The sequence below is a fragment of the Mugil cephalus genome, chromosome 5 (assembly GCF_022458985.1).
Source record: "Mugil cephalus isolate CIBA_MC_2020 chromosome 5, CIBA_Mcephalus_1.1, whole genome shotgun sequence".
NCBI classification, from domain to species: Eukaryota; Metazoa; Chordata; class Actinopteri; order Mugiliformes; family Mugilidae; genus Mugil; species Mugil cephalus.
The window spans coordinates 9,606,840-9,618,283 of NC_061774.1; the positions used below are offsets into that span (position 1 = coordinate 9,606,840).

Here is an 11,444-nt window from a genome sequence, read left to right on the forward strand (position 1 = left end):
TAGATTCAAAGTATTCACTGTACAAACCTTTAGTGGGTGTGATTTGACTTGTGATTGGTTTATTTTAGTGAGGATCGATTTTATGACAACATAGTTGATGACAGCAGCTCAAATTTGCCCTGAGACCTCCCAGATTAACACACCAGTTCACATAATTTATTGTATTTTTGCACCTTTTATTCAAAGCCACTACCCCAACTTTAATAAATACAAATTAAGGTTCGTGAGATGTTGCCCTCGGACTGTTGGACAGAGTGATTTTCTTGATCAAGAACTTTGTAGACTTTTAGACATCACTAAACAAACTAAACCATATCCGTGTTCTGTTCCTCCGGGGCGCTGTGAACAGGGGACATGTCTCCCCCTGGTGGTGACTCCTCGGACCTGCAGGAATTTTCCGGCTTCGGTAAAGTAGACGTGGCAGTGACGTCAATGCCGGAAATGACCCGGATCGGAACTTTAACTCCTGGCTTGGTTAGTTTCTGTTTTTTTTGAGCAGAAACCGTCGAGGGCTGACGAAATATGATGTGATATCAATTCAGGTAAGTTCTAAACAGTCTATCTTTGTCTGCGAGACGACAAAAAAACAGACCAAACCTCACACGGTTGGTTTAGGTCGAATTTTACGTCGGTAAAAGAGATAGAGGGACATTATTGCCGGTTAGCTCAGTGTAGCTAACGTTAGCCTGTGGTCAGCTGTGTGTCGTTATGGGCGGCCTTCACTCACAGACCCAGTCCAGACTTCAGATTATCAAATGTTATCTAATAATATGTATAGTTAGCTCACCTGTTGATTTATCTACTCTGTTTATTTTCTATTAACTGCCTGGTTGTTCGGGTTTAGTCGGTGTCTTGATCGTATTATTGGTGCTAACGGTACCGTCTGTTAATTTTACATATGTGATGAAATATTTGTTTTACCTCTTAAAATCTAAGATGTCATCCTGTGAGACTAACACTTGTCTTATTTCCCTTTTCCACAGACATGTTTCTACTTATGTCCATGAAGGATACCCCGCCTTGGATGTGAGTTTGTCCATACACCTACTCGTCAAATAGACCAAAGGAGGAGGACCCGGAGTCTCGGGTGTTTTCTGGAAAACTGCGGGCTGTGGACCTTTCATCGGCGGCAAGATGACGTGCCGTGACCGGACCCTCGAGTTCCAGTCAGCCTGTAAATCTCTCCAGGGCAGACAGGTACGATGGGTCCAAACACCAGCCTCCACATCAATAATAATGAGGTCACCTTATGTAAAATAGTTGTAAACAGGTCTTCAGCATTTACAGCTCCGGTACGCGGATGTGTTTTCTGGGTACTTTTGATAACACTTCACTTTTGGTTTTGCTTCCTTATTTAGTGCGGTCTCTTCAGCCTTCAAAGCAAAACACGTCCACAACAACGTTGGCGAACACTTATATACACCTTTTGGGGGAAATGAACCACAAAACATTTTTTGTTGTCTTCCTTTAGCTGTTTTAGACGCCTGATTTATTATATATCCCCCTTTTATAGTAAAGTATGATTTCTATTCTAACAATTATGATAAAGGCCTCATTCAGCTGTGTCTGTGACGTGTCCCGTGTTCGTACCTGTGATATCAGCGTTCGTGCTGACTCATAAAAACTGCTGGCAGAAATTCAAAGATATGCTTGACGTAGTTCGGAGACACTGTTTACCAGGTCACCAAAACTACAATCAGTACATTCCCATTTGACCTGTTGATTATTTCCAAGTTGTTTTGAGAAACTCTTGTTACACCTAGAGTTGTTTTTCAGCTTTATTTTATCTTTCTGTCCCACACTATCTACTTTGTGTTTCTGTCCTGGCAGAATGGCGTCCAGCCCAGTAAACCAGCTCTTAGCGCTCTCAGACATCGCAGCGACTTCACAGTTATGGCCAAGTAAGTTCCTCACTGTCTGTTGTCTTATGCGTGTCAACAGCTTATGTTGATATTTGGTCATGTGTGTTGTGGGTGTTAGATTGTTGCCATTTACGTGTTATTATCTTCTTCATCCTTTATTGAACATATAAACACTTAACTGCACCGAGTTCCTAATGTGTAAAACATTTTACTGTGAGTTAAATGAGTGCATAGATATAAATTTTTAGCATTAATTCCTGTTTTAAAATGAAACGTCATAGAGCTCATAGATAACACATGCAGTGTTGTGTGAACAAAGTGCTTGGAGTTCAAGCGGGAGCATCAGCTGCTCAACTATTAGCATCCAGCAGCCACAGAAGCTAATGGTTTAGCGAGCTAATGGCTGGGTGAATTAGTCAAGATCTATCAAGAGTCTTTTATTGTCATTATGTGGGGACATAAGAAAATATTGGGCTGTAGCTATCATTAGAATAACCACTATAAAATATAAAATAAAAATTGAGCTGTATAGAAAAAAAAGATGAGGCTGAATTTGACCATTTTCCTCAAATATATTATAAAATTACCAACAATCTCATTGTCTCATGTGCACAGTAAACGGGATGACCCTGAAGGCAGCAGATGTTCTTATTTAACTTAAGTGTAAACAAACAAAATGGTGAAGTATTTTCATGACAAAGATGCTACATTTCTGTTTGTTTGTGTCCCTGCAGGAGAATTGGGAAGGACTTGAGCAATACATTTGCCAAACTGGAAAAGCTCACTATTTGTAAGCATTAATTTAATTTTATTCCAGTATTATTTCCAAAGCTTGAAATCATCCAAAGTGCTGATTGTACATTCTGTCATTTTTGGTGATTTCAGTGGCTAAAAGAAAATCCCTATTTGACGACAAGGCAGTGGAGATCGAGGAGCTAACGTACATCATTAAACAGGTGAGTTGTGTGACATCACTTGAGATGTGGTGGTCCTCTAAATATCAGGTCAACCTATAAATACTGATTTGTCCGTCTCCTTTGTTTAATATTTTAGGACATAACCAGTTTAAACAAACAGATATTACAGCTGCAGGACTTGGTGAGATCCCGTGGAGCTCCTGGTGGACGACACATCCAGTCCCACTCTAACACTATAGTGGTGTCATTACAGGTATTTTCATGAAGGTCTAATTCAGACTATTTGGTAAAAAAAAACATGCACGTTATTTGTGTTACTAGAACTTAAGCCTGCTTCAGTTTTTTCCTCTTACACTTTTGCCTGTGTCAACCTTTGTTTTTCTCTTTGTTTCTCTTCAGTCCAAACTGGCTTCAATGTCCAACGACTTCAAATCAGTCCTTGAAGTCAGAACAGAGGTGAGAAGCATTTTGTATATTGCATTATTTAAATACTTAAAACTAGTTTTGTATCGTACAGAGGTTTCCTCCATTTAACCCTTTTTATTCTTCTCGCGTAGAATCTGAAGCAGCAGCGTAGCAGGAGAGAGCAGTTCTCCCAGCCTCCTGTGTCGACTTCTCCTCTAATGGCCAACAACTTCAGTAAGTTTATCCACGTCTTTACTATTGTTTTTTGGTTTTTTTTACACAAGGGTCTCATGTTAAAGTAATGGCAACAACAGGTAAATGAAGCATGTTTTTATAGCTGTATAATGGCGTGTTCACTCTACACTTGTTTAGGGAAAAGTTTTAACTTCGTCAGTACAAACAAAGAAGCAGTAATGCACTAAAATAATAATAATAAGAAGAAAAAACAGTAACATCTAACACCACACGAGGCTAAAATGTCACAGGAAAAAAATGTGGTTTTATTCTGGTTTCGTTTTCAGCCGCCTGCATTCCTTTAAGATGACGAGTATTCTCGGTTAAAGAAATCAATCCTCACGCGTAACATTCTCGTCTAAAATTTGTGCCGGCCGCTTCAGTGAGTGTAACCGAGTGAACACACCTTTATAGTTTCTTTGTACTGGCTTAAAGGCGACATGCGACATGTCTGGCTCCTGCTCACTTTTTACCAAACAATCTGCTGAACGTTTTTGCTACGTAGCGCTCTTACCAGAGACCCTCTAACGAGTGCAGGGAGATCAGGTGCTTCCTGTGCATGCAAACACTGCCAGTAAAACGTGGATGAACAGCATGCTTTTCAGAGTTTCTGGCTGAATCTCAAGCAGAGTGCTCATTGTAAAAACTGAGGAGAAGATGGGACGTAAAGAGTGTTTGTAAGAGTTTATTTAACTGGAAATTACTGGGTTTGCTTGTAATGTTTGCAAACAGACACTTAAAGTTTTTTTCCCCTTGACAGATAATAGTAGATATGTGAAAACTAACTTGCTTGACCTATTTAATTATTCTTTAAATAGTGTAATAATTGCCCCATTATCATCCCATTTCAAATGTTGGTCAGCAAAAAGTATTGAATAGTATTTAAATAGGTAGTAGCCAAATATCTACACATGAAAACGATAATAACCACTATATACGTTGTATATATGCGCATATTAATACACTTCTACCCGTACATTTTCTTATTTTAGGGTCTTTACATTGAGCATGTTGCTTGAAGAGTTTTTTTTTTTTTTTTTTTAAATGGCGCAGGTTGTGAAGTTTTGACCGCCAGTGTATTCAACACAGCAGCTGTTGTTGTAGGGAAACTGCACAAAGTCCTTGTGAATGATTATCATTAAAAAATATTTTAGGGAGCCGCAAAAAAGGGGCCCAGGAGCCGCATGCAGCTCGCGATCCGCGCAATGACTACCAGGGCTATACAACCGCAAATTTAAAAGGTATTTCCCTGGAACGTTTGACTCTCCCAGCGGGTATAACTAGCTACTGTATGTGCCCGCTGTTCTTTCTGCTTTTCCCGTCTGCCATCGAGGATTTATGTCTGATCTGGTTGCACGTGTGTTTGTTTTTGCTTGTTGTGTCCACTCAGAGAGCTCGGTCCTGATGCAGGATGAGTCCAGGAGCATGGGTGACGTGGCCATCGATATGGACTCTCAGAGCAACCCCCTGCAACTCCAGCTCATCGACGAACAGGTGGGATGTTGTTGTACGGCATCAAAATCACACAAATGGAAATTAGTCATTTTTAAGTCAGTAAAATTTATAGAAATGTAAAAGTATTCTGTTGTGTCCCTTTTTGAACTCTTTCTGGTCACAGGACTCGTACATCCAGAGCCGCGCGGACACCATGCAGAACATTGAGAGCACCATCGTGGAGCTGGGCTCTATATTCCAGCAGCTGGCTCACATGGTCAAGGAGCAAGAGGAGACCATCCAGAGGTGAGACAGAGACCAAAATCTCTGATTTGTTTGAAAACATCATACTAATAGTACTATTAGCAAACCTTTACGATAGATACATAATAATATTAATGCTCAAATCAGCGCATTCCTCCATTTGGTGAATTTAGGTTGATTTTATTCACAGCAAAGTGGCTCTGAAATCCAAATATCTTCTCTGTGCCAGGCTTCCACTTGTAACTTAGTCTCCAAAATATCAAAACATAACATTTAACAGTGACATAATGGAAGGTAATAACCAGTGACTGTGCTTGTTGTGCCCTTCTCCTAGGATCGATGCTAACGTGGAGGACACCCAGCTGAACGTGGAGGGCGCCCACACAGAGATCCTCAAGTACTTCCAGTCGGTCTCCTCCAACCGATGGCTGATGATCAAGATATTTCTCGTCCTCATCGTCTTCTTCATCGTCTTCGTCGTTTTCTTCGCCTAACGGAAGGAGGAGCAGTCGAGGGGCAGCGGCGAAAGCACATTAGATGAGAGTAAGTGAAGCTAGTTCTGGACCAAGAAGACGTGTCCAGGTGACATATCTGGAGGACAAGGTTGTGGTGGTTTTCATGGAGGCTTGGGATTCGCTCAAATACAGACTTTACGGTTATTCTCAAGCCACAGACTCCCGATCTAAATTCAACAGTTCAGTGAAGAATCAGGATGTTGAACTCTGTCCAAATGAAATGAATAAATTGTCTAAAATCCCCACTTTGTATAGAGAGAGAGCAGACGACTGCTCCGTGTTGTACTTGACCAACTGTTCATGAACATTTAATCCAAATGGCTATAATTTAATGGTTTGATTCTGCAAACTGTCGTATGATTTAGATTTTTCTTTACTTTTTTTTCCCTCTTACCCATCATTTATTATTTCAAAGCCAAACAATAGTTTATCCACTGATGTTTCTGCTTCCTAGTTCACCTATGTTTTAGTGAAAACGCATGACCGTGTCTCATTTAAAAGTATTTCTTTACCCAGCACCATTCAGATGTGATGTGAATTTTTTTTTTTTTTTTTTTTTTAATCCAGTGATATTCTGTTTTCAAAGTTTATTTGCCAAATGGGTACTCTTATCGAACTGTGACACAACATGGAGACACTCGAGAAGTCAGTTACAGCCAACTGAGAGGATGTTTGAATTAGTGTTATCGATGCACGAACTGCACGAAATATCGACGAGTGACGACTGTTTTAAATGAGAGGTTTAATGGTTGAAATGGGCGTAGGCCTCACTCAGTGAGCGCTGCAGAGAGGATCAGTGCTTATGAAGGGGTTGAACTGGCTGTGAAAGCCTCTAATGAAGTGACTCAATCAGCCAGATTCCCTGGAAGTATCTGGTCACATTCAGTCTGTGCTCCCCCACTTTATCTAATGTACAGGATGTTATTTAAATGACCACAGCTTTTTAAGGAGACAGAAAGCATTTTTCCTATTTTTCCCCATTTTTTAGCCAAATGCCTTGACTTCAGTGTAAAAAGTGCAAATAGTTATAAGGATGTATTGATAAGAAAGTGCGCATTAATAAAATAATAATGGGGTGCTGGCATTTGTGTCGCGAGCTTTTCTCTGGGTAAGAGGATTAGTGAGCAGGGATATAATTAGCCCTGATGGGTTATGGCAGAGCACTTTCTATTTTCATTCTCGAGACGTATGTCTTTGCCATCTGCGACAACTTACGACAACTGAAAGGAAAACAGACGGCTCTTTAAAGAAAGGGAACCAGGCTACAGAATAACCACAGATACCACGGACATTTAGTCTCAGCTATATTTGAAATAAAACCAGGACATGTTTGTAAAAAAAAAAAAAAACATTTAATCACAGAAGAAATCAGCTTACTGTATATTTATTTCCTTAAATACATGTTATTTCCACAATAAATAATAATGATAAAAAATAATAGGCATGATTCTACTTTGTTCCTGCTTCGAAGGATTTTATTGCTGTGATAGCACCACTGACGGCTGCTGATATGGAGCCAAACTGAGGCTGATTGAGCCGAACTTGGCTTTCTACAACTGTCCAGACCGTTGCATAACACGATTATAAAGAGAACCTTAATAAGAGATGGTGCGATTTATCAAGAACCCAGACAACATTATTTTAGGAACGAAGCTTTTTACACAACAAAACAACTATTTTTATCTGAACTAGCGTCGTGACTATGAGGAGGACACGTCCACAGGTGCCTCCATCACTTTGCTACTGACTGAAATAAGTATTAGATGGACTTCCACGAAAATATGCACTGAAATAAAAATGATAAATTGTATTAACTGTTGATGTGCAAATCTGTCATTAAGCATTTAAGAGGACATTTGTCCAATACTTCACATTTTGTGAGCCTATTATTTACATTTGAGATGGTGACGGTGTTGAAAAGAATTAAGTCTACTAAACATCGGTGTGTTAAGCTTGTGGTTGCTAGCGTGGCGCTAACGTTGTCGATGAGGAGCCACTCGACACAACAAAATGCTTCAGGTGCCTTAAAACCAGGACAGCGCTTTCACAAAAGACTTTCACGTTCATCAGCAAAAACAAACCAGTCCTCTCTTTTTCCATCCAAATAATCATTAAAGAAAACGTTCAAACCTATGTCCACCGTTTCCCCAGTTGCCACCATCCCTCTTTCCTTTCCTCCTACATATCTATTTATATCTGCTGTCTATAATTTAGCCTCACTTCCCTACCTCGACCTCTGTGACTTTACTTTCCCCTGTTGCCAAACTCCTCTACGGGTCCTCTTCCCTTGTTTCAGTTCCTCTCCTCAGATCCCCTCCTTCCTCTCACCCCTGAGCGCTCTGCTCCATCGGGGTGATTTCTGGCATGCTCCTGCTCCTTCCCTTCCTCGCCCTGGCCTTGATGGCCTCCTCCTCCCCTTCTCCGTCCTCCTCCTCGTCCGACCAATCCACCTGCTGCTGCAGGTTCCCCCTGGAGCCTCTCATGCCGCTTCCCCTGAAGAGTTGCCCCGAGCGCAGCTTCGTGCGGAAGGTGATGAAGGAGAGGCTCTTGCTGCGCTGCTGCTTCTCCACCACCATGTCGTGCATCTGAATGTCTTCGTTCCCGTTCACCTCTTCCACGCAGTCGCGCAGCACCGACCGAAATAGCCGGGGGACCTCGTGGACCTCCGGCACCATCTGCGACACCAGCTTCCTGAACCTGCAGTCGGAGGAATCAGTGTGACCAGGGTGGACTCGGGTCAAGAGTTTTTACAGTGGAGTAAAAGACAAAGTAACAAAGAAGGAAAAGGCAGACAGATGTAAACATAAGGCTGAGATGCCACTATCAGTCTGTCTGAGGGGGGTCCAGAATCCATTGCTCCACCCCTGCTAATGTAAAAACCCTGATTACGCAGGATGCTGGGAGGTGAATAACCTTCATGGCATAGGATTTAATAACATTTCTGCAGAAGTGACATTTCTAATCCCAGAAATAATTAAAATACAGATAGTCACAGATTTTGTTCAGTCACTTGTTGATGAAAACTTTTCAATAAACTGTCAAAACTGAAGCAGAACAGTTCAACTCATTGATTCACTAGCAGATCCGTTTAGCTTTAGGCCTCTGTAATGCAAAATTAAACTTGTGGTCATCTATTGTACGGGTTTGATTGAAGCTCAAGCTCTCGCTTCTTTTGGTTCCTCTCTCATTTCTGTGCTCTTCCACCATTTTAGGTTCTTCACACAACTGGCTTTATGTTTGTCTCTTTAACTGTCTGCGTCTTGTCTCTGGCTCTAGTTCTCAGTCTCTCTTTGAGTCTGAATCATTCTCTCTGTTTCAGTTACATTTCAGCCCTTTTCCTCCAAGTCCTACCAGTTTCCATCTACATGATATCTCCAGATTGTTTCTTACCTGACGATGACTGGGCCACACTGTGCAGGGGGGATCTTGGCGCAGAGGTCCTGCAGCTCCAGGAGGTCGTTGGGAGTGAGCTCATAGGGCTGCGGCGCCGGTGGGTTGGCCAGCCAGCTGTAGTCGGCCGCGGAGGTAGAGCTGCGGCGGCGGCGCCGACCCTCCGTGGCCCTCTCCAAGCGGACGCGCTCGGTGCGCTTCACCATGGCCCCCAACTCCAGCATGAGGGTGTTGGTCACCAGCTCCTCTGTGGTGCGATGGCCCGGCACCTTGGGCTCAAGGGTGAAAACGGCAGACCAAGGAAACATCTGGGGAAGAAGGACAGATTCTGAGCTAAACAGCAGATATAACATGGATGATACGTAACTTTAAGCACATTAAATATTTAGGGTCAATGAGAAATCACCTCAGCTGTCAATCAGTGCTGAATACTTTAAAATCCTCAGACAGTCACTTTGAAATATATAACATGTAATTGTGTACCTATATAGACTCTGGAGACACAACTATACTGACAAGTATAATAGTGTATGTGTGAATGCAAACTGTATCCTTTTGGTTGTTATCAGAGGTTTTTAGTCTTACCTTCTCACTTTATCAAGCTGCAGATTATTCCCGTCTGAGAGAAATCCTCCTGTTGTTCAGTGAAGCCTCTGTCAGCAGCCGACTGTGCAGCAGGCCTCCATCTGAGTGGACGAATCTCCTGTGGCTCCACACAGCGCTCCCCGCGCCTGCCTCGCTACCTTTGGCGGCCTCTCGCAGCCCGTGCACTTGTGCGAGGAGCGTGTGAGTTTGGGATTGAGAATAAATATAATCCTGTATTAATAAAGAATGACTGACAAGATGAGCTTAACCCATGACATGAGTGTCAGTCCAGGACAGCACTGTGTTTAAAATTACATAAGCGTTTCAGACTGTTGGTTAATTAAGCTATTTAATTTTAATTTTAACAGTTTCTCTTTTGCAAATGGACTTTAGCTCCTCTTTTCTTTTTCTTTTTTTTTTTAGTTTTCAGCTCATGCGCTGCAGTGGAGTTTGTCAAATGTTCTTCCAACCACTTTGTGTGACAGATTTATTGCCAGCAGTCATGAGATTTTAACTAGCATAATTTGTGGCTTAAAACTGTTAGGCAGACCATTAAACCCAAAACAGTCTGAAAAATGGTCTCCCACTACACAATCTCTCCCTCTTACACCTATACACTTGAAGAACATGACAAGGTATGTAATTTAACTGCAGACTCGTTGCTTGGTTTCCACACCACTCAGCACTGAGCTACCAAATCCCAGATTACGTTCAAATCCTGAGCTTACTTGGAAGAATGAGTGGTTGCAACGCCCATTATAATCTAATTACTGTTATCTACCTCGACGCTGTTGTTGTTGTAACTGGAGGGGAACTTGACATGGATAAATTCTGGTAAATTCAATTTAAAAATACTGTTAAAACACAAAATGGCTTATGAGGTCACACCTATTGCTGCCCCAATATGTATCAAAAAGCATTAAACCGTAACATCAGTCAAACACACATTCATATGGTGGAAGATGTGTCAAACACAACACAGAGAAAACATCTATCAGGCCGTTACGATGGGTGGGAAGTTCAAGGTTGATCCATTTATCCATCCATTATATTTAGAACAATTAAAAAGTGTATCCATCAAATTAGTAAAATTTTGTTGTTTGGCTACTATTAAAATGTAATGTGGAAAACAATTAATTGAAGCTCTTTAATTTTGTAGCATGCTTTGTATCTTTCTTAAGATTTTCTTCTACTTTAGAGGCAAATGTTTTAATTAATACTTCAACTATACTTATATGAGCGTGACCTAGACGTAGTCCAATTAATAACATCCTGTAATAGCATACTTATATTTTTAAATATAAATATAAAATATTTTTATATAATATTTATATAAATATAATATTATTAGCGCTGATGCCTCGCGGCGAGATGGTCCGGGTTTGAGTCCAGCTCGGGTCTTTCTGGTGGAGTTTGCATGTTCTCCCTGTGTCTGCATGAGTTTTCTCCAGGTACTCCAGCTTCCTCCCACCTCCACAGACATGCTCATTAGGCTGATTGGTGACTCCAAATTGATCCTAGGTGTGAGTGTGAGTGTGAGTGTGAATGGTTGTTTGTCTATGTGTTTGCCCTGTGATAGGCTTAAGACCTGTCCAGGGTGTACCCCCCCTCTTGCCTGTTGACAGCTGGGATAAGCTCCAGCAACCCCCCCGACCCTAGTGAGGATTAAGTGGTACAGAAGATGAGATGAGATGAGATTTATTTATTAATATTTATTTACCTATTTTAAAGAAAGTAAGAATATTAACATATTGCATATTGACTTAACCTGTGTACAATATTTCTACACTGTGCTATTAGTACTTTTAAAATAAAATACTTTAGGATCTAATGACGTT

At 41.3% G+C, this 11,444-nt stretch overlaps 2 protein-coding genes across 4 annotated transcripts; one reads left to right on the plus strand and one right to left on the minus strand.

Annotated features, from left to right (window-relative positions):
• Nucleotides 1–399: 399 nt before the first annotated feature.
• Nucleotides 400–6,715, plus strand: stx5a (syntaxin 5A). Of its 2 annotated transcripts, XM_047585260.1 has the most exons (12): nt 400–542; nt 984–1,197; nt 1,831–1,901; nt 2,597–2,652; nt 2,748–2,818; nt 2,916–3,032; nt 3,179–3,235; nt 3,337–3,418; nt 4,573–4,659; nt 4,809–4,912; nt 5,037–5,158; nt 5,451–6,715. In XM_047585260.1, the coding sequence occupies exons 2-12, from the start codon at nt 1,135–1,137 to the stop codon at nt 5,608–5,610; spliced, it is 990 nt and encodes a 329-aa protein (XP_047441216.1). In that variant the 5' UTR covers nt 400–542; nt 984–1,134; the 3' UTR covers nt 5,611–6,715. The 2 variants fall into 2 exon arrangements, with proteins under 2 accessions (XP_047441216.1, XP_047441217.1); XM_047585261.1 differs by lacking the exon at nt 4,573–4,659.
• Nucleotides 6,170–10,964, minus strand: zgc:162144 (RD3 domain-containing protein). 2 transcript variants are annotated; one of them, XM_047585262.1, is made up of 3 exons: nt 9,607–10,964; nt 9,022–9,329; nt 6,170–8,328 (listed from the first exon to the last, which is right to left on the minus strand). In XM_047585262.1, the coding sequence occupies exons 2-3, from the start codon at nt 9,327–9,329 to the stop codon at nt 7,956–7,958; spliced, it is 681 nt and encodes a 226-aa protein (XP_047441218.1). In that variant the 5' UTR covers nt 9,607–10,964; the 3' UTR covers nt 6,170–7,955. The 2 variants fall into 2 exon arrangements, with proteins under 2 accessions (XP_047441218.1, XP_047441219.1); XM_047585263.1 differs by having other exon boundaries at nt 9,022–9,354.
• Between the last annotated feature and the right edge of the window lie 480 nt (nt 10,965–11,444).

Coding starts and splice junctions, on each gene's coding strand:
- stx5a (XM_047585260.1), top strand. CDS start 1,135: ATGACGTGCCGTGACCGGACCCTCGAGTTCCAGTCAGCCTGTAAATCT. Junction 1,198..1,830: donor AATCTCTCCAGGGCAGACAG/GTACGATGGGTC, acceptor CTGTCCTGGCAG/AATGGCGTCCAGCCCAGTAA. Junction 3,419..4,572: donor TCTAATGGCCAACAACTTCA/GTAAGTTTATCC, acceptor AAAATATTTTAG/GGAGCCGCAAAAAAGGGGCC.
- zgc:162144 (XM_047585262.1), bottom strand. CDS start 9,329: ATGTTTCCTTGGTCTGCCGTTTTCACCCTTGAGCCCAAGGTGCCGGGC. Junction 8,329..9,021: donor TGTGGCCCAGTCATCGTCAG/GTAAGAAACAAT, acceptor CTCCGACTGCAG/GTTCAGGAAGCTGGTGTCGC.